Below are 26,589 nucleotides of genomic sequence, written 5' to 3'. Positions count from 1 at the left end.
CAGCAGGACCAGGAAATCCCCCAACACTTAAAGTGATAGCTTAAAAATTTAACAGTTTCTATACTTCCCATTCTCAGATCTCTCTGTTCCCTTTGTGATCTCAGGCCTGTCTATACCTAAAACTTAGGTCAATGTAGTGATGTTGCTCAGGGGTGTGAAAATTCACACCTGTAAGAGCCATTGTTAAGCCAACCTAAGCCCTGGTATGGACCCCACTGGGGTGACTGAAAAATTCCTCCATCAACCTAAGGATTGCCTCTGGGGGGAGTGGATTTACTACAGCACTTGAAAAGCCACATTCATCTCAGTAGTGAGTATTTATACTACAATGCTCCAGTGCTTCTCCCTTCCTGCAGCCCCAAAAACCCCACTTCATGTCTGTATCCATGGTTCTTAATGATCCCTGTAAGGATTTGCCCTGCTGTCCTCTCCCTGCACGAGCTGTGTGCTTGTTGGCTGCTGCACTCCTCCCTAGAGACAGCCGCATTTCCCTGGTGCTGGAGATCCATGTAGATTAGGAAGCACTTTGGGATCCTTCTGGATGACAGGTGCTTATAGAATATTGTCGCCCTACTGAGAGGGTCTCCCACAAGCTCTGGTGCTTGCTCAGGGGATCCCTGCAGGTTATAGACATCTAACCAGTGGGATATGGTCTGGGCAAAAAAGTTTGCAATCAAGGGGAAACAGTTTCCAAACTGCCTTGCTGCTGTTGCATTTTCACGCCTAGAAAACCACCCTTACCCCACCCCTCACTAGCTAGCAACCATCCCAGTGCTGCTGTTGCCTTTTATTTAATGGGTACCTGCAATCTTCCGCACCTCCAGCTCAAGCCTCCACCATTTGAGTTAAAGGCCAAACTCCAGAAGCCAGCAGCAGTAGATGGCTGTTATCCTCTGTGTAGCCCACCACACCCACTCGGTGCGGCACCTCTAGAGGTGGCTGGGATGCATAGAGAGGCTGACAAGCCTGCTATGGCCTTGGCCCACAGAGATGGCACTTTTAGCTCAGGCAGCAAAAGCTCGTGCACTCAGATCCAGAGGGCCCATGTTCCACCCTTGCTACTAGTGTAATAAGTGGTGGCCCATATGGGCATAAAAGCCATGAGCTTTAGGCACCCAGCCACTAGGGATGTGACTCATGCTGCCGGCGAGTCACGCCATCTGGCCTGTCGTCACAGCATCCCCTCACAAGGGTGATTCTATTTTTGCAAGCGGCCACCAAAAGGCCTCCTTCCCCCAGTGCTCTCTTGTGGCTGAGGAGATAAAAGCATTGACTGCTGTTCACTTCCAGGAAGAGCCCTGGTAGCTGGCAGCCCCAGCCCAGCATCAGCAACTTGTCGCTACTTATTTTGCAACAGAGGAACCAGACAGTCAGCAAAGATCCCAGTGAAACTCTGGTGGCCTATGGCCCCAGCCTAGCCAGCGCTGAAAGAAAACTCAAAGCACATCTCCCCTAAAGGGTTAAGTCGCACTGGGAACACGGAGCCTGATTCTCAGTTACCCTGTTCCACACTCAGAACAGGGGTGAGGGAGTGACTTGAAGCCACTTGTGCACTCTCTGCCATGCAAAGCCCCACCTGGCTTGTGGTGTAAATCAGAGCTGCTTCAGGGCTACTCTAGTGTATGCTTGGCTTCCCATGGCTCCCTGGGATGCAGAGAACTATCCCAGTGCAAAGCACTCTGGCCACATTCCCTACACCAGGGGCTGGGCGCAGACCCAGAGCAGAGCCTTTGCCACAGCTTGGGATGCCCCCATGGGCAGAATGGGCCTCAGGGGACCTTTCCACCTGCAAGGCCTCTTGATGCTGACAGAATGGCATGCAGCCGAGAACTGGGCCCACTGGGGCTGAGGGTTCCTATGTCTACACTGCAAAAAACACAGATGCAGCCAATCTCCGAGCTGGGTCTCCTGACTCCGGCTGGCATGACAGGACTAAGAATTGCAGTGTAGATGGTCCTGCTTGCACTCCGGGCTCTAAAACCCAGCAGGGGGGGGGGCTCCAGCGGGAATGTCTGCACTGCTACTGTAGGGCCCAACCCCACAAGCCAGAGTCAGTCGACCGGGACTCTGAGACTCACTGTCATGGGGTAGTTTTTTGTAGTGTAGAGGTACCCTGGCTCTGAGCCTCCCTTGGAGTGGAGTCATGCCAGGCTGAGGGAGAGGGGACCATGGTTTATACAGCTGGGCAGCCTGGATTGTTAGGGAAGATGCAGAACATCCATTATTCTAGGCAGGTTCTTTTGCAAAACGGCTGGGCTACATATGCGGGGAGGGGGGAGAGTCTTTACATAACCCCCCCCCCCCCATGATGTGCAATGCTTTCAGCATCCCCCCCCACCTCCTTCACCCTCCTGCTGCTGTTGTATGAGCGTTCCATCACGTGACTCCCCCCGCCCCCCTCAGAGGTGGGTGGAACCCGTTTCATTCATAAATCCTCTGGCTTTTAAATCAAAATTAAGGTGCTGGAGATCGTTGGGAGCTCATTGGTTTCCCCCGTACATGGAGCCCATGCATTGCAATTAGGTGAGTGCCTCCCTGCCCCGTGCCCCAGCCCTGATTCCGACCCGCGGTAGAGCCTGGTGGGGTTGGCTCTTTGCAAACAGAGATGCCTCGAGCCTGTAATTTCTCTCTCTCTCTTTCAACCATCGGGCACTTTTCGTGGACGAAACAGAGTTAAAAAGAAACTGAAAGGCAGCAGGATCCCCTCTTGCACGGATCAGGTGCCTGGCTGAGGAATTGCAGGCTTGATTTCGGAGCCTTTATGCACCTTCTTGTGTGTGCGCGTTCGGGGGGAGTGACCAGACAGAAATGTTGTTGTTTACAGAGGGGGTGTGTGTGTCGGGAGGGGGTGCTGCGTGCCATTCCTTCTGGCGATCGCGTTGTTTTTAAAAGCTTGATTGGACTTGAGGGTGACCCTAAAAGGGGGGACCGGCTAGCTCGCCCCCGTCAGAGCGATGCTGAGAGGACTCAACAAATGAATCCGATTTCCGTGCACACTAGGGAATGCGAGCAGGTGAAACTGACTCACAATGCTCAGGCTGGGTTTTCTTGCCAACCGCCAGACAAAGCAGAAAGGCGCGTTTGGACAGATCCCGAGGGAGCTGGGGTGGCCAAGTTGCAACCCAGCGTGTGACAGCTTAAAGAGGGGCGAGAAATAGCAGCCCGGGGCGAAGATGCAGCTGGAGTTTGTCAGTTACAGCAGAGACACTGGCTGTGTTTGTTTATTCCGCATGCTGCTTCCAGCCCTGGAACCCAGGGTGGGTTAGTTCTGGGTGTTTTCACCCAGATGCAGAAATGTTTAGTGAAACCACGACCGACCGCCATCATCATCTTCATCATTCTAACAGGCAGCTGGCGAGCCATCCCTTATGCTAATCAATTAAAAGGAAAAAAAAAAGAACAAGAACCAAAAAAGCCCTCCAGGCCCCAGTCAAAAGATAGATCCTGGCTGGGAGAATTAATGGGTTACGATTCTGATCAGCTGATTGTATTACTACTGACCCTCTGTGTGGGTGATGCAGTCACATCCGTGTGTGTGGGAGAGAGAGAGAGAGATGGGAGTTGATCACTTTTGTGTAGGGGGGAGGAGGAAGGAAGGGAGGGAGAAAAAACCTCCAGGGGTCCTGCGGGGGCTGGGGCGAGCCGGGAGGGGTGGGGGGTGAGAAGCTGCCTTGCTTTCAAATATTATCTCTTTGAAAGAGGTTTGGGGAGAGAAGAAGGCAGCAACAAGAAGGCAGCCCAACTGCCCCATCATTTCACAGTTGATTTTTGACTTCGGGCAATAGGATGTTGAACTATCTGATGCTGAAATCATGAGCACAAAGGAAGCAGCGGAGCAGAGAGGGGGCTGAACATAGGTGCTGGAATGAGGGGGGCTTCTGCACCCCCTGGCTTGATGTGGTTTCCATCCTATAAAGGGTTTATGGTTTGGGTCAATGGCTCTCAGCTCCCCTCAGCATGAGCTTCTTCTTATCCCCCTTCCCCACTCTGAGCTAGATGCTATTTCTGAATTCTGTCCCCGGGGAGGCGAGATCGCTTTCTTTTGGGCCATGATGCTAATAGCAGTTTATTATTTGTAATGGTCTGTGACAGGAGTCTGTTCACCCCTTTCCTTATTAGCATTATCAGTTATTTTTGTCTGGTTAAAACAAAAAACAGCAAATATGTCTTAGCCTATATCCACCCTGTCAGCTGACCCCAATTTTTCTCTTCCATCTGAGAGAAAAACAAAAAAGCCCAACAGATTTGTATTTGTTGGATTCATTTGCTAACACAGAGAGAAACCTGCACACAGAGGAATACATACACAGGTGCAGACACAAAGGGACATATGCACACAGATCTGCATGCATATCATACACAATACGCAGAGAGTCACTACACACACACAGAGATCTGAATGCATATGACACACACAATCTCACAGTACGCGCTGAAGGCCACAGACACAGTTATGCATTCGTGTTACACACATAAACACAATACACTCAGAGGGACACACACAGATCTGCCTGCACATTATAGACACACCATACACATAAACATATGCTTACACCCAGACACACATGCATGTTATGTCCCTTTACTGACTGTCACTCACACCACACACCCGTGTGCAGATGTGCACACACCCTGCTCCTTTACACACCCCTCCTACCGACATCCATGCTCACCTTCTCAGGAAGGAATTTTGCTCCTCTTAAGCCTTGCACACAGCTCTCCTACCAGACCAAGCAACCCCAGTTGCAACATGGCTGATGGCACATGATGGCCTAGAGCTGGCAGGATAAGCCTCCTAGCATGAAAGCGGGTGTGTGGGTATGAGTGTGTGCACATTTGCATGTCTGTGACTTTGCTCTCCCCTTTGATCTATCCACAGTTGAGGTTATTTCACACCCCCGCTAGTGTGTGATGCCTCTGGACAGGAAGTGAAAAATCTTCCACCTGAGTGGAACAGTCTCAGAGGCAGACTGGAGGGGTGAACTAGCCTCTGGGGTGAAGGAAGGCTCCCCTCTCCCACCTCATAGGGGGTGTCAGTTCCCTGAGGCTGGCACAGGCCTCCCTTCTGACCCCATTGTGGAGTGGGGGCAGGCTATGAATTGCCTCCCTGCTGCCAGACGTGGGTAGCTATCCAGACTACAAGAGTAGGTAGGTGGATAGATCCACCCATGATAAGGCAGACCCCAAACTCACTGGCCTTGCATCTCTCCTCTGACGCCCCATTGCTGGGGATTGGCCTGGTTCTGGAGACCCGTCTCATACAGGTGGCACTGATGCTCCTATTTCTGGCTTCCTCTGAAGGTGATGGGGAGTTAGGTTTGTCCAACCAAGCCCCTTGGAAGCCAGACCCCAGATGCCATGCAGTCCCCAGAGAGCCCAGCTGAGGTGGCAGCTGGCTTGCTGGATACACAGCGCTCTGTGCGTGTAACAGGGTTTTGTAGGCCGGCCGAGGAAACCGTCCAAGGTGCTGGTGGGGGCAGACTGTAGGGAATCAAACAGCGCCAGCTGCCTGGCTGGCAGGATGCTCCCACGGCAGATACAGCCCAGCACGGCATGTTTACTTCTGTTTATCAAAACCTGGGCTGGCCTTGGAGAGAGATGGTGGGTGTATATGAAGGCCCCAGCGTGGGACTATCATCATCTGCATGATGGTAGCCTCTAACTGTGGATAGGTGCTGTATAGACAATGTTTTGAGACATAGTCCCTGCCCTGAAGGGCTGCCATGCTCAATAGACTAGACAGAATTATCCCCTTTTCATAGGTGGGGAATCCGAGGCATGGAGTCAGTAAGTGAATTTCCCACAAGTGCAGAGGGTAGGAACTGAGCCCGCATCTCCAGAGTCTTAGTCCAGCACTGGAGCCACAACTTCCTCTCCACACTCAATCCACCTCATCTCTCACCAGCTGGCCACAGCCCTATAGGAACAACCAAAAGGCTGGAGTCATGGGCTCTGCCACTGGCCAGTTGGGTAAGACATCCCCGCTCCGTGCCTCAGTTTCCCTACCTGTAAAATGGGGGTAGCGATACTGACCTCCTTCATAAAGCACTTGGAGAGCCACTGCCCGATAAGAGCTACTGGGTCCTTGGCTGGAATTGGAGACAGCCACAAGCAGGTTGGGCGTTCATGGACAACACAGCTCCACAGCAGTTTGGGTCAGGAACTGGAAGACCCTCTGTCCGAAGGATACTGGCTCCGCCTGGAGGGGGACTGAGAGGAGTAGGGTTCAGGCAGGATGCTGTGGTTAACACCCAAGAAGCATTGGGAGGGGGTGGGGAGGGATATTTAATTACCACGAGTGGCCAGAGCCCTGGGGTGAGGTCCCCTTTGAAAGAGGGGTGCCGGCCGCTGGTGCTGTCTCCATGGAAGCTCAGAGCTGATGGCAGTTTGCAGAGAGATCCTGTTGCCAAAGATACCCGAACCTTGCCACCACTGGAAACCAAGAACCCTTCCAGTCAGTAAGCACCAGGGCTCCTTGCTTAGCATCGCCGGACTCCTTCATTCCTCCTGCCCCCTCCTCCTCCTCGCATTCCTGCAGCTCCCTCTAGCCCTCGGCATGGATATGCCTGGAGCTGGGATATGCTGGAGGGACTTGGGATTTGCTCAACCAGCCCCAGGGCATCCAGACAGGAGACGTATCCCCTGACCCACCTTGCAGCCAGTCTTGGCGGCCTTTCCTGCTTCAGGCTGCCCATGCAGCCACAGCAGTCGGGGGTGGGGGGCCGGGGGGGGAGGAGGGAGAAAGATGCTTTGATGCCCCAATACCCTGGTGATAAGCTTGTTAAAACCATACAGTGAGAACGAGATGGCCAGAGTCTGTTTTATGTATCATCCAAACGGCACTGGGGTCCATAGACTCCTACTGAGTCCCCTGCAACCCCCTCCAACATAGCACATCACCCCCTAATGCCATGGGGGTCAACTCGGAGGAAAGAGCCCTCCCTCAGGCCGTGGCCTACAGCCTTCCCTGCAGGACAGCGCCCCCCAGCACTGCACTGGAGCATTAGGGTCAGCCCTGCCCGCCAGGGGAGAACTCCCCGGGTGGGTCATCCCCCCACTCTCTGCAGCGCTGCCCCCCCCCCCGGCACGCAGCACTGGCTGAGAGAGGAGCAATGCAAGGGTTCCCCAGAGCCCAGCTTGTAGGGGGACAACAGCCATTAACTCACTAAAGGCATGGTGGGCCCAGCCCAGCCTCCTCCCTTCTTGCCCCACCAGCTCTTCCTTTCTCCCCCCGGGCACTGCAGCAGGCAGCGTCAACTGGGGCCAGGGTTTCCACCAAGTGTGAAGCAGCCTCTTGCCTGCCTGCCGTGGCATCGCCACACCCCCCCCGCCCGGACCCCTTTCATCTGGGGCCAAACATCTCCCGGGCGGCGCCAGCCCAGGGGCCTGTCTCCTTGCAGCACTCGGGCCAAGACAATGGCGGCCTTGTTCCCCCTTTATGTCACCATGGAGACAAAATTCCTCCATGATGCGGGGAAACAGGCCCAACATTCTTCTCATCGGCCTTCACCTCCCTGGTCACCACAGCCCCCAGGCCCTTCCCCAGCTGCCCCCTTGCAAGGAAGAGTGGGGAGCAGGCCAGCCCAGACCCAGCTGCCATTAGGATTGGGATGGGAGTTTGGCACCAGCTCAAGATGCCCTGGGCAGGGGTGACCTCAGGCCAGTTGAGGCAGGGAGGCCCTGTCCTAGCCATGCTCCATAGGGCTGGCTTTGCTGTCCCCTCCTCACCCTTCCCTCTCCATCCATTCTGTTCTCTTCCTTTCTTTCCAGCCCCTGATCTCCAGCTCCTCCTCTTTCCCCTTTCACTGGGGATCCCAGGGTTCTGGGGAGTCCGGGGATGGGTGGGAATCTTATTCTCCATCGCAGTCTGAAAGCCCAAGTCTCCCCAACCCCACTCAGTACTATGTTGCCTGGAGCCCCGGGTTGGATGGGAGGGCAGCCAGCCCCTCGCCCAAGAATCTAGAGCCCTGTGCTGGGGGTACCAAGGGAGTATGAACAAAGGGGTGCAGTAAGCAAAAGCTCCCACTGGCACAAGCCCTCCACCCTGCCCTTGGAAGCTCCTTGCACTGTCCAGGATGACGATAAGGAGCAGTTTAAAACAGCTTTCAGAGCTGCACGAGGGAGGCAGCTGGGATCTCCCTCCTGGGAGCAGGGGAGGAACTTGCTGAGCTAGGCTCAGGGTATGTCTCCAGGCAGGGATGGAGCAGAAGGAGCAGGGTCCCTGCTGTGGGGCCTCCTGCACTGGGGCTGGACTCAAGGGGCTCAGAGGCCAGACCCTGATGCACAGCAGCCACCCCCTAGGATGGTCCATCGCTGGCATCACTACCTGGCTGGTGGCACCGCTTGGCTAAAAGAGTGGTGCAGTTTCACTCACTAAGCTGCTGCCATCTTTATGGCACTCCTCCTGCATGCTCCCCCTTCCAGGTCGAGTGCTCTCATCCATGCATGGGGGGAGGGAGGCAGATGGGAAAGACTCAACCCCTTCTCTCATCCTACCCCCTGACAGTAGAGCAGCTAGTGGAAGAAAGGTTGGTCCAGTGGCTAGAGCACCAGGCTAGGTTGTGGGAAGCCCAGTTCAATTCTTGGCTCTGCCACAGATGCCATGCGTGACCCTGGACAAGTCTCTTAGCCTTTTTGTGCCTTGGTTTCCCCATCTGTACAATGGGGATAATAATACTGCCCTACCTCGTGAGGGGTTGGGAAGAGAGGGGAAATGCACAGCTGTGATAGTAACAAAGACCAGATAAGTAGCAAAGATAGAAACTGACATTGGGTCGGGAAGGCCTTTTTCCCCTGTTGCACATAGTGGCACACAAACAGGTGCATAACTTCTTCTGAAACTTCCAGGATTGTCCGTGAGACAGGACCCCAGCCTAGTTGGCTCAGCTGTTCCTAAACATCTGTGCAATGATGGAGTCGTCCTAGGGGAGTGAACCCGGGACCTTCAGAGCTAAAGGCCTTTGTGGCTGAGAATCCCAATCCAGTGCTACATGATTTGTATGACAGTAGCACATGGAGACCCACCCAAGATGGGGATCCTGTTGTTCCGGGTGCTTCACAGACACTCAGAGAGAATCCGTCCTGGTAGACAGGACACACAAAAGATGTGAGGGAAAACAGTTCCACCTGCTTGATTAATATTTTATTCCTGATCTGATTTCAATTGGATTTTCAAATAGCCCTGACTGTCACAAGAAGAGAGCAGAGACAGGGGAGAACGCCCCGCGGTTTGAAAACTCCTGTGCCTGGCAACAGGCCACGTGGCAGATGAAACAGACCCATGGCCCCGGGGAGAGGGAGTTCCAAGCCCACTCTCAAGCCTGCGCTGATAGTTAGAAAACAGCTCTCTCTGGGGAGGAAGGCTCAGGTACACACCTCTGTATTTTAACATCCAAAATCCAATCCAATCCTTGTCTCACAGCAGGCATCTAAATACCCCCCTCAAGTCCTACACCCGCCAAGTATCCCAGAGATAACATTAACATTGCAGTATGCTCAGGAGTTTAACAGGGCCAGGCTCTGCTCGTGCACTGAAATGCAGCCTGCTCTGGGGTACAACGTTAACAGCACACAACACTATACATCACACACAACACATCCGCTTTCAAGGAACTAGGGAGGCAGAATGTAATTGCAACCACTGAGCCAGGTTCTCTCACCCCCGTGCTTGTGGAAAGCACCAGCAAGTCATTAATGACTCTGAGCAATCAGGACATCTTAGTTTCCAATCTGATCCTAAAGAGGGCACCAATATCCCACAGACTCAAAGAAGGGCACTGCTTATTGGTACTGAGTCACCCCCACCACTCCCTTCCTCTGCTTCACTCTAGGGTACAAGCAACAGCCACTGAAGCTAATTACAAGCTACAGTAGGAGAACAGGCTACTGTGTTTCTCCTCTACAGGTCTTCTCTTCCAGATCTGAACAGGCCTGATTCTACTTAGCTTATGAGAATGGACAAGATCACAGTAAAAAGAAAAGGAGTACTTGTGGCACCTTAGAGACTAACAAATTTATTAGAGCATAAGCTTTCGTGAGCTTGCATCCGATGCATCCGATGAAGTGAGCTGTAGCTCACGAAAGCTTATGCTCTAATAAATTTGTTAGTCTCTAAGGTGCCACAAGTACTCCTTTTCTTTTTGCGAATACAGAATAACACGGCTGCTACTCTGAAAAAAGATCACAGTAAAGTGGCAGCAGTGAAAGCTACAGTGTCCCTCTCCCTTCTGAAATGTTGTCTAGTTCTCTTCAGAAGTCACCCCTCAGTAATTAGCTGCAAAGCTCTTCCCTTATGTTGGATGCAGGCTCGGGAGACGCCCGTGGGTGGTGGCTAAAACACTGCCCACTCCGCAGTGACAGCTAGGGCAGTGAAAGCAAGGCACCAGCTTCCGTTTAACCAGTTGCAGAGCAAGCCAGAGGAGCCAGGCTAGCTGCGCTGGAGGGTGACTTTCCAGAGAAGCAGCCTAAACTGCTGACCCACAGCCCCAGCCGTGACCCAGAAGGTGGAGTCCAGCTGCCACTTAGTGCTACTTGCAGTGGGGGCTTTGGAGACCTCACGGCCCCGTTATTTCGTTAGTATTCCCGGAGACCCTATTGCGGTAGATGCTGTACACACACAGCGTCTAGACAAAGGGCTCGTTTAGCCTCATTTTACAGGAAGGCAGCTAAGGCCCAGAGAGATTCAGTAAGTCTCCCATGGTCACACAGAACCGATGGGAATCAAACCCAGCCCCACCTAAGGAAGCCAATACCTGAAGCACACGGACAGTTTTCCTCTCCTAGTTGGGCCCCCTAAATGCCTTTCCCTTACACTGACAGGTTTCAGAGTAGCAGCCGTGTTAGCAGCATTTCCACCAAATGCATCCGATGAAGTGAGCTGTAGCTCACGAAAGCTTATGCTCAAATAAATTTGTTAGTCTCTAAGGTGCCACAAGTCCTCCTTTTCTTTTTGCGAATACAGACTAACACGGCTGCTACTCTGAAACCTGGAAAACTTGGTATGCCCCATGCAAAGGAGAGGTGGCCATGTGGTCTAGTGGTTAGCGCAGGGGGCTGTGTCAGGACTCCTAGGTTCTGCCCCAACCCTGGGAGGGGAGTGTGGCCTCACCGACCTGCTATCCATGGCACGTCTAGCTCCCATCCCAAAAGGGAAACGGTGGCCCCAGGAGCAGTGAGTGAGACTGGCTCAAGGAAATGCTGTTCCGTACTGGGGACTCACCAGGGAGAGGCTTCGTCTCCTCTCCCTCCACAGGGCGGATGGCTCCCGGGGAGGAGCCATGACAGAATGGGGGGCGGTGAATGGGCCAGGGCATCATCCCTGCAGGGGGCAGCTTTCCCCGGATCCATTCATCCCCATCCATACACCCCTCCCTCCCCTGCACACCCCTAGCTATCCATCCCCATATATACACCATCCATTCATCCCTCCCTCCCGGTCCACACACCCCCTCCCTCTCTAATCCCCACCCTCCAGCCCGGCCCACCCGGCCTTGCCTTAGGGCCCGGTTGAACCCCTCCCCACAAGCGATCCAGCCGCGCTGAGCTGGGAGCACCCCCCCCAGTCACTTTCACGCGTGGGCTCGAGTCAGGGGGGCTCTCGGCTTGCAGCGGCTGGGTGGGCGGGTGAGCTCATGGAGCCGCGTGGGGAGGGGACGCTTCATTCCCCGGGGCTGGAGGCGAGGGAGAGCCGGTGTCTGCGCCGCAGCAACCTGCAGAGCAGAGGGGCTGCCGGGCAGAGGATGAGCAAAGCCCCCGGCGGGCTGGAGCAGGCAAGAGGAACTGATGGAGGGGGGGAGGGAATCAGAGTGAGAAAGGGGCGGGGTGGGGACCCCGATCCCATCACACCCCTGTGTTAGGAGCCCGCTGACTCCTACCAGCCTCCGGACGATCCGCCTTGGGTCCGCTTCTTCCTCCCTTTTCTAATTCGATTTACCTGGGCAGGCATTAGCCGCGAGGAAGTGCGGGGACAGGGAAGGGAGGAGACGGTGTGTGTGCGATGGGGCGGGGGCTGCATGGAGGCAGCATCGGAGCCCACCCGCGATTGGTGCTGCCGCCCCAGCCCGTGTGAACGGGGGGCGGTGAACCGGGATCAGATCCGGAGCGAGGCGGGGGGAGGACGGACCTGCCCAGCCCAGTCCCAGCGCTTCCCCTTCACTTCTCGCCTCCACGTGCGGCTTTTTCATTCTTTTGTTCCCGGGGTGTCATTTTTGCCTCTTTCTCTTCCCGGCTCCAGAAGGACTTTCCAGCTGGGACAGACCATGAGCAATGACTTGACTGCATGGGACAACACGACTGAGAGCACAACGGTAAGTGCCCCAAGGGGGGGAGCTGGATCCTCCCCATCAGTCCTGGCCCCTTGCCCTCGGGCACCGTGCCCCCGCCTTGCACTGGCCTCCCCATGTGAGTCTGCACCTGCCTCCTTCCCAGGCAGGAGATCCAGGTTTAAGGCTGTTTGAGATCCATGCAATACATGGCGGGTAAGCTCCCTGGCTTAGCTAGGTCTTTCCCTTCCTGGCATCTCCTGGGAAGATTTTCTGCTCAGGAAGCTGGAGGGGATCTTCCCCTTGTTCTCAGAAATAGGGGGGAGACGGATCTTCCCATGGACATCCCAGCATATTATCCCGCAGCACCTGCCCCCAATGAGATGCACCTGCTGCTCAGAAATCACTCTCTTGCTGTTCTGGGTGGTGCGAAGTGGGGCCGGCTGCTCAGCGTATGGGTCTGAGTGCAGTGGGAGAGAAAAGGCCAGGGGAAGCCACAGGCTGGGAGCTTTGGTACCCATCAATATAATTCTTTGGGGGTGGGGTGGGGGAAAGGGACAGGTCATTTAACAAAGCTTCCCCATCCATTATAGACACACCCCTTCCTCTGGGAGTCAGTGAGTCAAACACTCTGGCAGGATTTTGAAAACAGGGCCAGGTCACTTGGTGATCAATATGAACATCAGCAGCTAGGCCACTGAATGGTGGTCAAAGTTCATGCTCCAGGGCCTTGGATAAACATTTGTCCACAGGAGTCAAGAACCCCTTTAACCCCCCCCCCCCCCATGCAACACTGTCATCATTGGCCTAATGCATTATGAGAAGTGAGGGCCTTTCTGTGATGCCCTGGGTATTGTCCAACCAGATGGGAGTGGCCAAGAGGTGGGATTCTGTCCGTCTGTCTAGCCAGGTGCAGTTCCTATATCCCTCTATCCATAGAACACAATAGCAAAACTCCCCCTGACTTTACCAAGGCCCTGATTCAGCCTCATAAGAATGGCCACACTGGGTTAGACCAAAGGTCCATCTAGCCCAGCATCCAGTCTTCCCACAGTGGCCAATGCCAGGTGCCCCAGAGGGAATGAACAGAACAGATAATCATCAAGTGATCCATCCCATCGCTCATCCCCAGCTTCTACAAACAGAGACTAGGGACACCATCCCTCATACCACCAAGCTGGGGTAATCTATACTTGCTTCTGGTACCTGCTCTTAGTCCCACTTGCACCATGGCCTGATGCTTAGGTAAAGAGGAAAATAAGCTTAAAGCCCCCTCACCCCCACCCCGCAGTACTTCACCCAGGTACATCCCACAATCAATGGAGGTTGCTGGTGAAAGGACTGCAGGGCTGGGCCTTCTACTTTCCATCCTGGGCTACTTCAGTCATCGCGCTGATGAAGGGTCATCGCTCTGATGCCGCCCCAATGGTTACAGACCCCCGAGGCTGGGATCGGGGAGGGATTGATTCTGTGCATGGTTTTGTCGGCTCTGCTGGGTCACAAAGTCACAGTGCAAATGGAAACACCCCACATCGGGCATTCTACACCTGCTCTGTGGCTAATAATCGGTCTGTGCTCATGGGGACCAGATCCTGTTCTTCAACCAGAGTAAATCCAGATTGACTCCGATGATTTTAGTGGGGTCACTCCGGATTCACCCTGACCAGTCTGTCTTACATGACTGTTAGTCAAGGGAGCTGCCAGGGGTCTCCAGATGAGGGGGCTATTCCAGTTTATGCAGGAGTCTGGCCCCAGCTCAGCTCTTGGGGTGGGCGGGGGGAAGAGGGGTTCTAATGTTCTGTATCCAGACGGAGCCTCTGGAGGTTTTCCACCCCTCCCTCCCCAGGGCTAGCCCACCCCTGCCATGACATCAGAGGAAGCCGGTGAAAGCCAGTTGGGCTGCCTGTGTCATGTCACACAGCAGCTCCCACCCAGCACAGAGTGCCACCTGCAAGCGGGTATTTCCAGGGCAGGAAGACTTCGTGTAGCCAGATTAGGAGGAGGGTGGCACGTGGTACTGAGGTCACTGACTGTCCTGGGAGAAAGGGAGGAGAGGCCAGACTCTACCCCGACAGAGACTCCGGGGGAGGAGTGAAAGACAAGCCAGAGGAGAGAGAGATGATGGGGGTGAAGATACCCAGGGTCAGGCAAGTGGGAGAGGGAGCCGGAGGCCGTAAGACACCAGGGCAGCCACGGCAGCAGCCGCCCACTCAGCAGTGGACATCTGCTCAGTGACTACAGCAGGGAGTCTAAGAGCTAGCTAGCAAAGGGCGTGAGTCATCCACCTTCCCGCTGGGCCCTGGGGAGATGACTCTGCCGGAGCCACGGAGGAGGGCTGGGCCCAGATGGGTGCCCAGAGCTTAGCTAGATAGATGCGTGTGTATCAAGAGGGATGGATGGGTGGGTGGGTATGTGTGGGGAGGGACAGACCGAGGGAGGGAGGGGTTGGTATGTGGGGGGGAACGGACAGAGGGAGGGAGGGGTGAGTATGTGGAGGGGAGGGACAGACCGAGGGAGGAGTGAGTATGTGGGCGATGGATGGATAGATGGGTGTGGGAGGGATGGGAGGGGTGGATAGATGGGTGTGTGTGGGGAGGGAGTGGTGGATGGATACACAGATGGGGGTTTTGGGAAAGAGAGGGGTGGAAGGATAGATAGGTGTGTGGGGGGGATAGAGGGACGGATACACAGATGGGGGTTTTGGGAAAGAGAGGGGTGGAAGGATAGATAGGTGTGTGGGGGGATAGAGGGACGGATACACAGATGGGGGTGTTGGGAAAGGGAGGGGTGGAAGGATAGTTAGGTGTGTGGGGGGGATAGAGGGACGGATACACAGATGGGGGTGTTGGGAAAGGGAGGGGTGGAAGGATAGATAGGTGTGTGTGGAGATAGAGGGATGGATACACAGATGGGGGAGTTGGGAAAGAGAGGGGTGGAAGGATAGATAGGTGTGTGGGCGGATAGAGGGATGGATACACAGATGGGGGTTTGGGGAAGGGAGGGGTGGAAGGATAGATAGGTGTGTGGGCGGATAGAGGGATGGATACACAGATGGGGGTGTTGGGAAAGGGAGGGGTGGAAGGATAGATACGTGTGGGGGGGGGATAGAGGGATGGATACACAGATTGGGGGTTTGGGGAAGGGAGGGATGGAAGGATAGATAGGTGTGTGGGGGGATAGAGGGACGGATACACAGATGGGGGTTTGGGGAAGGGAGGGGTGGAAGGATAGATAGGTGTGTGGGGGGATAGAGGGACGGATACACAGATGGGGGTTTTGGGGAAGGGAGGGGTGGAAGGATAGATAGGTGTGTGGGGGGATAGAGGGACGGATACACAGATGGGGGTTTGGGGAAGGGAGGGATGGAAGGATAGATAGGTGTGTGGGGGGATAGAGGGACGGATACACAGATGGGGGTTTGGGGAAGGGAGGGGTGGAAGGATAGATAGGTGTGTGGGCGGATAGAGGGATGGATACACAGATGGGGGTTTGGGGAAGGGAGGGGTGGAAGGATAGATACGTGTGGGGGGGGGGATAGAGGGACGGATACACAGATGGGGGTGTTGGGGAAGGGAGGGGTGGAAGGATAGATAGGTGTGTGGGGGGGATAGAGGGATGGATACACAGATGGGGGTTTGGGGAAGGGAGGGTTGGAAGGATAGATAGGTGTGTGGGGGGATAGAGGGACGGATACACAGATTGGGGGTTTGGGGAAGGGAGGGGTGGAAGGATAGATAGGTGTGTGGGGGGGATAGAGGGACAGATACACAGATGGGGGTGTTGGGAAAGGGAGGGGTGGAAGGATAGATAGGTGTGTGGGGGGGATAGAGGATGGATACACAGATGGGGGTTTGGGGAAGGGAGGGGTGGAAGGATAGATAGGTGTGTGGGGGGGATAGAGGGACAGATACACAGATGGGGGTGTTGGGAAAGGGAGGGGTGGAAGGATAGATAGGTGTGTGGGGGGGATAGAGGATGGATACACAGATGGGGGTTTGGGGAAGGGAGGGGTGGAAGGATAGATAGGTGTGTGGGGGGGATAGAGGATGGATACACAGATATGTTTTGGGGAAGGGAGGGGTGGAAGGATAGATAGGTGTGTGGGGGGGATAGAGGGACGGATACATAGATGGGGGGTTTGGGGAAGGGAGGGATGGAAGGATAGATAGGTGTGTGGGGGGATAGAGGGACGGATACACAGATGGGGGTTTGGGGAAGGGAGGGGTGGAAGGATAGATACGTGTGGGGGGGGGGATAGAGGGATGGATACACAGATTGGGGGTTTGGGGAAGGGAGGGATGGAAGGATAGATAGGTGTGTGGGGGGATAGAGGGACGGATACACAGATGGGGGTTTGGGGAAGGGAGGGGTGGAAGGATAGATAGGTGTGTGGGGGGATAGAGGGACGGATACACAGATGGGGGTTTGGGGAAGGGAGGGTGGAAGGATAGATAGGTGTGTGGGGGGATAGAGGGACGGATACACAGATGGGGGTTTGGGGAAGGGAGGGATGGAAGGATAGATAGGTGTGTGGGGGGATAGAGGGACGGATACACAGATGGGGGTTTGGGGAAGGGAGGGGTGGAAGGATAGATAGGTGTGTGGGGGGATAGAGGGACGGATACACAGATGGGGGTTTGGGGAAGGGAGGGGTGGAAGGATAGATAGGTGTGTGGGGGGATAGAGAGACGGATACACAGATGGGGGTTTGGGGAAGGGAGGGTTGGAAGGATAGATAGGTGTGTGGGGGGATAGAGGGACGGATACACAGATGGGGGTTTGGGGAAGGGAGGGGTGGAAGGATAGATAGGTGTGTGGGGGGGATAGAGGGACAGATACACAGATGGGGGTGTTGGGAAAGGGAGGGGTGGAAGGATAGATAGGTGTGTGGGGGGGATAGAGGATGGATACACAGATGGGGGTTTGGGGAAGGGAGGGGTGGAAGGATAGATAGGTGTGTGGGGGGGATAGAGGATGGATACACAGATATGTTTTGGGGAAGGGAGGGGTGGAAGGATAGATAGGTGTGTGGGGGGATAGAGGGACGGATACATAGATGGGGGGTTTGGGGAAGGGAGGGATGGAAGGATAGATAGGTGTGTGGGGGGATAGAGGGACGGATACACAGATGGGGGTTTGGGGAAGGGAGGGGTGGAAGGATAGATACGTGTGGGGGGGGGATAGAGGGATGGATACACAGATTGGGGGTTTGGGGAAGGGAGGGATGGAAGGATAGATAGGTGTGTGGGGGGATAGAGGGACGGATACACCGATGGGGGTTTGGGGAAGGGAGGGGTGGAAGGATAGATAGGTGTGTGGGGGGATAGAGGGACGGATACACAGATGGGGGTTTGGGGAAGGGAGGGGTGGAAGGATAGATAGGTGTGTGGGGGGATAGAGGGACGGATACACAGATGGGGGTTTGGGGAAGGGAGGGGTGGAAGAATAGATAGGTGTGTGGGGGGATAGAGGGACGGATACACAGATGGGGGTGTTGGGAAGGGAGGGGTGGAAGGATAGATAGGTGTGTGGGGGGATAGAGGGACGGATACACAGATGGGGGTTTGGGGAAGGGAGGGGGTGGAAGGATAGATAGGTGTGTGGGGGGATAGAGGGACGGATACACAGATGGGGGTTTGGGGAAGGGAGGGATGGAAGGATAGATAGGTGTGTGGGGGGATAGAGGGACGGATACACAGATGGGGGTTTGGGGAAGGGAGGGGTGGAAGGATAGATAGGTGTGTGGGGGGATAGAGGGACGGATACACAGATGGGGGTTTGGGGAAGGGAGGGGTGGAAGGATAGATAGGTGTGTGGGGGGATAGAGGGACGGATACACAGATGGGGTGTTGGGGAAGGGAGGGGTGGAAGGATAGATAGGTGTGTGGGGGGATAGAGGGACGGATACACAGATGGGGGTTTGGGGAAGGGAGGGGTGGAAGGATAGATAGGTGTGTGGGGGGATAGAGGGACGGATACACAGATGGGGGTTTGGGGAAGGGAGGGGTGGAAGGATAGATAGGTGTGTGGGGGGATAGAGGGACGGATACACAGATGGGGGTTTGGGGAAGGGAGGGGTGGAAGGATAGATAGGTGTGTGGGGGGATAGAGGGACGGATACACAGATGGGGGTTTGGGGAAGGGAGGGGTGGAAGGATAGATAGGTGTGTGGGGGGATAGAGGGACGGATACACAGATGGGGGTTTGGGGAAGGGAGGGGTGGATAGATGGAATGAATATCCCATCATGCCTTTGTTCATCTCCGCCAGGGCAGGGGCTAGAGCATCAGACTGGCTGGCAGGAGGCCAGGGTCCCCTCCCCCATACCATGTGTGATTTCGGGTACCCCCAAGATTCTCCCTTGCACCAGGGCGGCTGATTTCAAGCTAAGCTTGGCCCAGCTTGTTCAGAGTCCCGCCCGGGCAGCAGCGAAACCCTCAAATGTCAGGGTAGGAAAAAGACCAGGAATAGCCCAGGTCACCTCAGCTGGTTGATCCTGCTGCTGCACGGAGAGCCCTGGGATTCAGCCACCGTCCTGCCTGCCCCGGGCTCCCCTCCCCGCTGCCACGCAGAGCCCTCGGCCCGGAGGGGTGGCTCCCGGGGGCAGGGGGCATGCGGCAGGGGCTCTGGCTGGGGCTGATTATCATCCTATTTTCCAGCTGAATTAAAAAATAGTCACATGATCTTGATTTCCTCCTGACATCACGATGTGTTGCCATGGCAAAGGCTCCCCTGTCACCTGATGTTTCTCTCCCCCGCCCCCTTGGCCTCCCCTCCCCTGACAGCCCTAGCACTCCCCCTTTTCCCACCCCCCACACCTCAGCTGAGAGATGCCCCAGCTGATCCACCCAGCAGGGATGGGCTAAACCAGGGGGCAGCCCCAATGCTCTCCCCTGCCCCCTGGGTTTGGATTAAGGGTTAATGGCTGCGCTCTGGGATGCAGGACTCCTGGGTTCTGTTCCCCGGCTCTGCAGGGAGAGTGTGATCTAGTGGTTACAGCAAGGGGCTGGGAGTCAGGACAGCTGAGTTCTAGCCTCTCCCCCCACAGGCTGGCAGGGGCTACTGAAGGGCCTACCCAGAGTCCGTGCCCCTCCCTGCCCCTCCTCACCCCACTGCATGCTGCCTGCCCTCAGTGCATGCGTGTCCTTGGCTGGGGTCCAGAGGATATGGGAGGGAATCTTATCCCAGGTGAGGTCCAGCCAGACTCCGTTCCCAGGAGGGCACATGGGGGCCAAGGAGTGAAGGGAGGTCAGTAGGGATCATCGGAGTGAAGTCAGGTCAAGTGAGGGCTGCCAGGATCGTGGCTGGGGTGAGACTCCGGCCAGGGAGGAGTCACTGTTTCCTAGGAGTGTCCTGGCTGCAGTCTGGTGGTGGGGGGAGACATTGGCACCTGGGAGCGGGGATCGTTGGATGAGACCCCTGGGAAATAGCAGCCATCGCTCTATGGAGAAAACATGCCGGGGGGGAAGGTGGTGGAGCAAACTGGGGCTCTCCCAATGCAGGAGCATCAGCTTTCCGAGTGTGGGGATAAATCGGCCTCCAAGCCCCTGGGGGAGGAAGAGATGCCTCCCGTAAGCAGTTTGATGCACAAAGGTCCATGTATGGCCAGTGAGGACTGGACACTGCCAGAGATGGGCCTCTGCTCTGTCTTCCTGGCTGCCCCCAGGAGCCCCCTCCACGCACACTGCCATCGGCTCGTGCCACAGGCGTGTTTCACAAGGGCCCACAGCTGGCCAGCTGGGAGGGGGGCGAGGAGCTGTCTGTACCAGCTGTCAGAGCGTGGGCCCTGCTACCCTCACGTGCCCCAGGCCTGTGAATGCCTTTACCATGCAGCCGTTGGGGAGGCGCCTGCCTGAGCCCAAGGGAAAGCCCCTGTGCCAGGCTGCCCCGCACCGCCGGTGGGAGTGTTCCGGCCCCGTGGCTCAGTCTGCTCTGCCCACAGACAGTGCCCGGCGAGGTGAACACGCAAGATGGGTATGTGCTGCTCCTTGTGCTGCTCTCCATCTTCATCGGAGGGACCTTGGTCCTGCTGTCCGGGATCCTGATTGTCTGCCGCCGGTGCTGCGAGACAGACCGCAGGCACTCCAGGTAGGGGGGCTCTGCCAAGCGCTGCACCACCCACAACCCCCGGAGCCCGTCTGCCTCGGTCCCTACAGTGCCCCCGGTGGGAGAGGCCGGGACTGGCGTAGCTGGGAGCTCGGTAGCAGGGGTCCCATATGGTCCAGACATCTGAGTTCAGCAACAGCATTACCGTAAAACAGTGCGAAAGAAGGGGCTTTTGATCAGGATCCATCATGGCTGCAGAGATGCCCATGGAGTAGAAGAATTTAATTCCCTTGATTAGCAGCTCCATTTCGCCCAGTGACAAACAGCCCTGGCCTCTGAGCTGGAGAGACGGGGAAAGCACCTCTCCCAGCTGCCAACGGCTTGAAGCCAAGCCCCATGCTGAGCTGTCCACTGAGCCCGGGGCCTATCCCTGCACCCAAGCTGGCACCCTTGTGCCCCTGCACTGACCTCAGCTCTCATCCCCTACACCCAGCCTAGCATCCTGGACCCACACACCTGCACAGCATCCAATTCCCAATCCAGGTGCCTCCTGTGTTTCCACCCCAACCTGCTCTGCACCTGACCCTGCACCCCTGCTCATGTGCCCTGTACCCAGCCCGGCACCCCAGTTCCCTGCATCCACCCAGTCCGTGCCCGCAGCTCTGCACCATGCCCTGTGCCAGCCCAGTTCTCATGGACCACAGCCATCCCAGAGACAACTGGGTTTTCCTAATACAGATTAAATCCCTTAGCAAAGGCCCGAAATCTCCCACTGGCTCCTGAGATGAGAGACCCCCAGGGCTGCCAAAGTGAGAGGCCCCAGAATAGCTTTCCCCTCCCCTCCCAGGGACAGCTGGACTCCAGAATCCAGTCCTAAGACCCTGTGCATGGAGATGTGTACATAATGCATGTGTAGACTGGAGCATGGTGTGTGGGTGTGTGCCATATGGGCCGGTGTGGGGGTGTCTGCCCTACAGACCGGAATGTGTGTGCAATGTACAGACCAGCACACTCTATGGCCTGCTGTGGGGTAGAATGAGCATGCCAGGTGTGTGCCATATGGACAGTTTGGGGTGTTGTGCAGACCAGCAATGGGGTAGGTGTGCACCAGGCAGGCTGGTGGTGTTTTTGCACATGGTATGGACCAGCAGATGTGTTGGGGTGTGAGCTGAATGGACTGGCACAGGTGTGAGAGCATGGATGACTGGTGTGGGAGCTGTACTGAGGGCACCAGTCTGTGACTGTGCATAAACCAGCCCAAGTGCTGCACAGCACCCACTCCCCTGCCAACGGGGTATGTGGTCCGGTGTCTGGCTCCCTGCCTGTGTGTGCATGGAGGGTGGGGTGGGGTGGGTGATTGGAGGGACCTGCTTGGCTAGAGCAGCCCCTTGCACCACTGGCCTGCAGGGTAGGGGACACTGAGAATAACCCGTTTCCTCTCCTTTGCATCCATCCTTTGCCCCCTCCCCGCTCTGGGCCCTGCTCCCTCTGTCCATCTCTGTCCCTCCCCATGCGTCTGTCTCTCCCTCTCCCTTCGCAGAGCCAGTGATGACCCTGAAAAAACCAACACCACATACCTGGATGACTCTCAGCCTCCGCAAGGTGAGCGCCCCCCAGCCCAGCCAGCCCCAGCCCTGCCTATGGAGATGGTCGCTAGGGCTGGCTATGTGTTGTCATGGAGACCGTTTCCCTACATCTCAACCCCCATCACATGCAAATATACCTGCTGTTCACTGCGGGGGAGACGGAGTGTAGGTTGCTTTGGCTGCCCCCATCCATGGCACTGAAGGACCGGGGTGGGGGGAGGCCCAGGAGCTGCCACCCGAAAGTTGCTGGGGTGCTTCATGCCTCCCCCTGCAGCCCAGCCGCCGGGGCCGAGCCATGGGGGCTGTTCACTCCACTCAGCTGCCTGGTGCTGTTACTAAATACCCGCCACGGTGGAGCAGTGCCCCCTGCTGGGAGGGGCCGGACCAGGCACACATATTGGCTGGGCTCTGCCCAGACCCCTGCCGACACTCCCCTGCCGGCTTCCATAGCCAGGGGCAGGAGACCCTCAACCTGTGCCCTCCAGCTGCCGGCTGGGGCCTAAGGGCGCTGGCCTACGGGCTCCCTGGGTGCCCCTGGGTGGAGCGAGTTTGCCGAATCTCAGCCCAGGGGCTGGTGTCACACACCAGCCTCCCAGCAGTTGGCACTAGCTTGTACTGCTTCGGCCCTGCGGGTCGGGGGGTGCCAGGCTCTCGCCCCCTCTTCTCTCTACATCCCACTGCCCCACAGCCATGGGGCCGCCAGGCTGTTGAGCCAGCCGGCCCTGTGCCTACCAGAGGGGATTCCCCTGCAACCCCCCTGCCCTTTGAGAGGGGGGCTGAACCTCCCCTCCCCCATCTCCACAGAGATCACCATCAAGGTGGACGACCCCGACTGCCTGTCGGCCTCCAGCTACCGGGATGTGGAGACGGAGCGTTTCCTCTCGTCCAGCTCCTCCACCGGGCGCCGGGTCTCCTTCAACGAGGCCGCACTCTTTGAGCAGAGCAAGAAGACCCAGGAGAAGGGGAGGAGGTATGGGAAGGGGGGGAGGGGCTGGGGGAGGGAAGAGGGGTGCAGCGGGGAGAGGGAGGGGGTAAAGGCTGGGGGGGAGGAGTGAATGATGTGGGTCCGGTTTGGGGTAAGGGGGTGTGGGGGTATGGGTCAGGGTTGGGGTGTGGGGGGATGGGGAGGGGAGGAGTGGAAGGGGTGGGATATGGGTCAGGTTTGGGGTGAGGGGGTGGGGGACAATGGGTCAGGGTTGGGGTGAGGGAAGGGTATGTGGGGGAGGTATGGGGCAGGGCAGGGGAGGAAGTGCAGGGCCCCCAGATGGGCACTGAGCCAGTGCCCCCTGCAACGTGGCTCTGGCGACTCCCCATCACCCGGTGCCTGTGGCAGGTACACGCTGACCGAGGGGGATTTCCACCACCTCAAGAACGCCCGGCTGACCCACCTCCACGTCCCGCCGCCCGCCCTCAGGATCATCACCATCCACGAGTGCGAGTCCACCGAGAACAGCCTGGCCATGTCGCCCCGTCTGCCCCCCCCCAAACCCAGCCTCGCCATCTTCCAGGTGAGTTGGGGCTGGGGCCAGCACCCGCCCCTGGGGGCAGAATCCCCTCCCAGGGGGCAGGAGGGGGGGCTCTAGGGGCAGTGAGGGCCCCTCCCAGTGGGAGCAGGAGGGGGGTTCTGGGGGCAGTGAGGGCCTCTCCTGTCATGGGGTAGGAAGCACCTTGGAGGCAAAGACAGCCCAGTCCCACCCCAGCTTCTGCCCTCTCACCCCCCAGTGGTTTCTCTGTGTCTCCGTCCCACAGCCCCCGGGGGGCACCCTGCCCCAGACAGCCCTGACCGCCCACGCCATGTGCCCCAGTTCCGCCCTGCCTGGCGACACCTACAACTCCACCGTGGACACCAGCTTCGCCGAAGCCAGCCCATCCATCTCCTCCTCCTCTGGGGAGAGCCCTTCGGTGAGTCCCCTGTCCCCCATGGACTGGGAGAGAGATCACAGCACCCGTGGGTGCTGGAGGAGCAGGGGGAAGTGAATGGCACGGGGAGTGGGGGCAGGAGGGTGGAAGTGGTGGGGACTCTCTCGGCCCCTTTGCACACCACACAGACTCAGCGCCCTGGAGGGATGATTTAGCAGGCCAAACACCGGGTGCCACTCCCCTTGGCTGTGGATCCCAGGCAGATCCAGCTCAACTCTTCCCCGTCCCAGCTGGAGAGCAGGGAAGGGGGTGACTGTGGAACCAGCCCAGGAAAAGCCAACGCCCCTCAGGCCCCATGAGGGGGAGCCCTTGGCCAGCTCCCTCCTCCTCCTGCCTGTTGTGCTGAGCCCTGCCTGGCCCCCTCCCTCCCCAGAGGTGGCTGCATTTCTATAATTATACACAGAGTTAAGCACTTTGATGGTCTTTGGGAGTCAGGGGCTTTAGTTGGAGTAGCCCCCTCCCCCACAGCCTGAATGTTGTGGGACTGTCCCAGTCTTTATCGCAGTGTATGCCCCCCCACACTGGGGAGCCCTCGCTCTGTAGCAGGGTGAGCTAAGACCCTTTTGCTGGTGCCGAGGGGAGCTGGGAATAGGCCAATATGGGCTCTGCCTCCCACTCCCCTCTGTAGGCCCATGCGGGCTGGTAGTGTCCTGTGCCCTCTGGGAGCAGGATGGGGCAGGCGCGAGCTCTGAGGGCATTGTTCACGGCAGGCCGGCCAGCAGGCGGCCCTGGCATTGTGCCTGTCCGCTGTGCCGTGCATGGCTCCTTGCCGCCCCGTCGACTCCGATCGCTCTCTGCGGCACCCACCCCCAGGAGTCACTCCTCCCCCCTCTCTCTGGCCCTCCCCTTCCCCCGCTCCCAGTTTGAAGGGGCCACCAGGAGTGGGAAAGGCACCGGCGCGGGCGGCACCGGACCCGGGGAGCCCCTGCCACCCCCTGCCCAGGGCACCGTGCTCCAGTTCTTCACCCGTCTGCGGCGTCACGCCAGCCTCGAGGGCACCAGCCCCTACTTCAAGATCAAGAAGTGGAAGATTGAGAGCAACCAGCGGGCATCCAGCCTGGAAACCAGAGGTAGGTGCCCTCCCCACCCCCAAATCCTCGTGGGAGGGAGGGTCAGTCCTGGACGCAGGAGGTGGGGCCGCCCATCCCCCACCCAGTTGAATCCAAACTCGGGGGCCCCACTGAGCTTTTAGCTTCTCCCAGGCATCTGCCAGCCACAGGGGCTGGTGGACCCAGCAGCAGGGGTGCTCGCTTCTGTGCCCCATGCGCCCGTCTGCCCAGCTCCCATCTCCTGGCGCCCCATGGGAACGTCTCCAGGTCACTGCCAGGTGGTTCTGTCTATGGCCACCTCCGCCGTCGGGAGCGGACCCCACAGCCTCGCTGGGGCCCTGGGGAGAGCAAGTGGGTCTCGCCCCCTGTGACCTGTCAGACACAGGCCAGATCTCCAGCAGGTGTAAATCCGCAGAGGCTCCACGGAGGCCAGTTCTGATCTGCCCCAGCCGGCTCCCTGCTGCATTATTGAAGGCAAGTGAACAAGCCGGAGGAGATCAGCCCTGTCCAGAGGGCTCAGAGCAGTTAGCCTGGGTGGGGTCTGTTACTCAGCATGCCCAGGGTGGGAACCCCATATTTACCATGGGAGGCGCTCGGGGTGGGGGCAGTAGGATTAGAGCAGTGAGGTGATCCCTGGAAATGGCCAGCGAACGCAGCAAAAATGATCCAGAGCTCATTTGGCCTTGTAATGACCCCCACCGCCTCAGACCCCCATCAGCTCCACCCCTCTCCTGGCGCTCCCCCCTAACATCCCCCCCCTTGCCTTTGCCTGCCTTTCAGGCTCACCCAAGCGGCGTCAGTTCCAGAGGCAGCGGGCGGCGAGCGAGAGCATGGAGCAGGAGGACCAAGACACCCATCAGACAGGCATCATCCAGTACATTGCCCGGACAGACGACATAGCCTTCTGCCCCATGGCTGGGCCCTTCCTGCCATCCCCCTCCAGCCCCCCACCCTCTCTCGGCAGGTATTTTTCAGTAGATAGAGGGGATAGGGATGGCTGGGTTGGGGCACTAGCCCAGGGGGTGGGATGGGTTGTCTCATTCCCAGATGTCAATGAAGGGGACATTCCCACCCCCAGGAAACCAGGTCGTAGGTGGAGAGAGATTTCAGCCCCCATTCACACTCCCCTTTGGAAGGGCTTTGTCACAGGGCTCCCCCCCACTTCAGGCACCCTCTGGCATGACAGGAGCACCTGCCTCAGTTTCCCCTCATTTCAGCCATAACAAGCATTCAGTCTCTCAATGTCCCATGCAAAGTTGCACCCCTGGGCATATTTTCTTCACAGGCATGTCCAATCGTCCGGAGGGTGCTCACGGTAAAACCGCCCTCCCAGTTCGCACAGTAAAGCAGCGGAAGATTTTCCACACCCTTGCTCCAGGGCTGTCACTTCCAGGTTCCCCCACCTGGGCGTCCCCCTGTGCTCAGTGTCCTGTTCCTCTCTGTCCTTGTTCCAGCGCCCCCCCGCCACCTCCTCCAGCCCATCTCCCTCAGAGTGGCCAATCTCATGACTCCTTGCCAGCCCCCTGGCTCTGGTTCTGCAGCTCAGGGGGGCAGGGGGGGCAGCAGGCCAGCCCCTCTGCTGGATGTCTACCCCTTTGCCGGGCTCCTCCCATCTGCCCAGGACCACCTCCTCCTTTGCTTGGCCCACCTGCAGCAGCTGGGAGGGGGCTTATCAGTCGCAGGTGCACTGGCCTCTTATTGCTTCAAGGGCCAGTGTCGCCCCAGGACA

At 57.4% G+C, this 26,589-nt stretch overlaps 1 protein-coding gene across 4 annotated transcripts in view; it reads left to right on the top strand.

The window, feature by feature from the left end:
• Nucleotides 1-26,589, top strand: part of LOC119848490 (CACN subunit beta associated regulatory protein) — a 31,404-nt gene that overhangs the window by 875 nt on the left and 3,940 nt on the right. The window contains exons 1-9 of one of the 4 annotated variants that reach the window (XM_038384429.1): nt 2,393-2,523; nt 12,233-12,305; nt 20,202-20,347; nt 21,846-21,907; nt 22,696-22,861; nt 23,225-23,399; nt 23,641-23,793; nt 24,674-24,881; nt 25,641-25,824. In XM_038384429.1, coding sequence (XP_038240357.1) covers nt 12,258-12,305; nt 20,202-20,347; nt 21,846-21,907; nt 22,696-22,861; nt 23,225-23,399; nt 23,641-23,793; nt 24,674-24,881; nt 25,641-25,824 — 1,142 coding nt within the window. In that variant the 5' untranslated portion in view covers nt 2,393-2,523; nt 12,233-12,257. Of the gene's footprint in view, nt 1-2,392; nt 2,524-11,570; nt 11,769-11,941; nt 12,306-20,201; nt 20,348-21,845; nt 21,908-22,695; nt 22,862-23,224; nt 23,400-23,640; nt 23,794-24,673; nt 24,882-25,640; nt 25,825-26,589 lie in introns of those variants that run through there. The other 3 variants (XM_038384430.2, XM_043502421.1, XM_043502419.1) reach the window with 3 other exon arrangements.

This window comes from Dermochelys coriacea, chromosome 25 (genome assembly GCF_009764565.3).
Source record: "Dermochelys coriacea isolate rDerCor1 chromosome 25, rDerCor1.pri.v4, whole genome shotgun sequence".
NCBI classification, from domain to species: domain Eukaryota; kingdom Metazoa; phylum Chordata; order Testudines; family Dermochelyidae; genus Dermochelys; species Dermochelys coriacea.
Note: the sequence above shows the minus strand (reverse complement) of the source record. Positions and strands in the feature narration are given on the sequence as shown.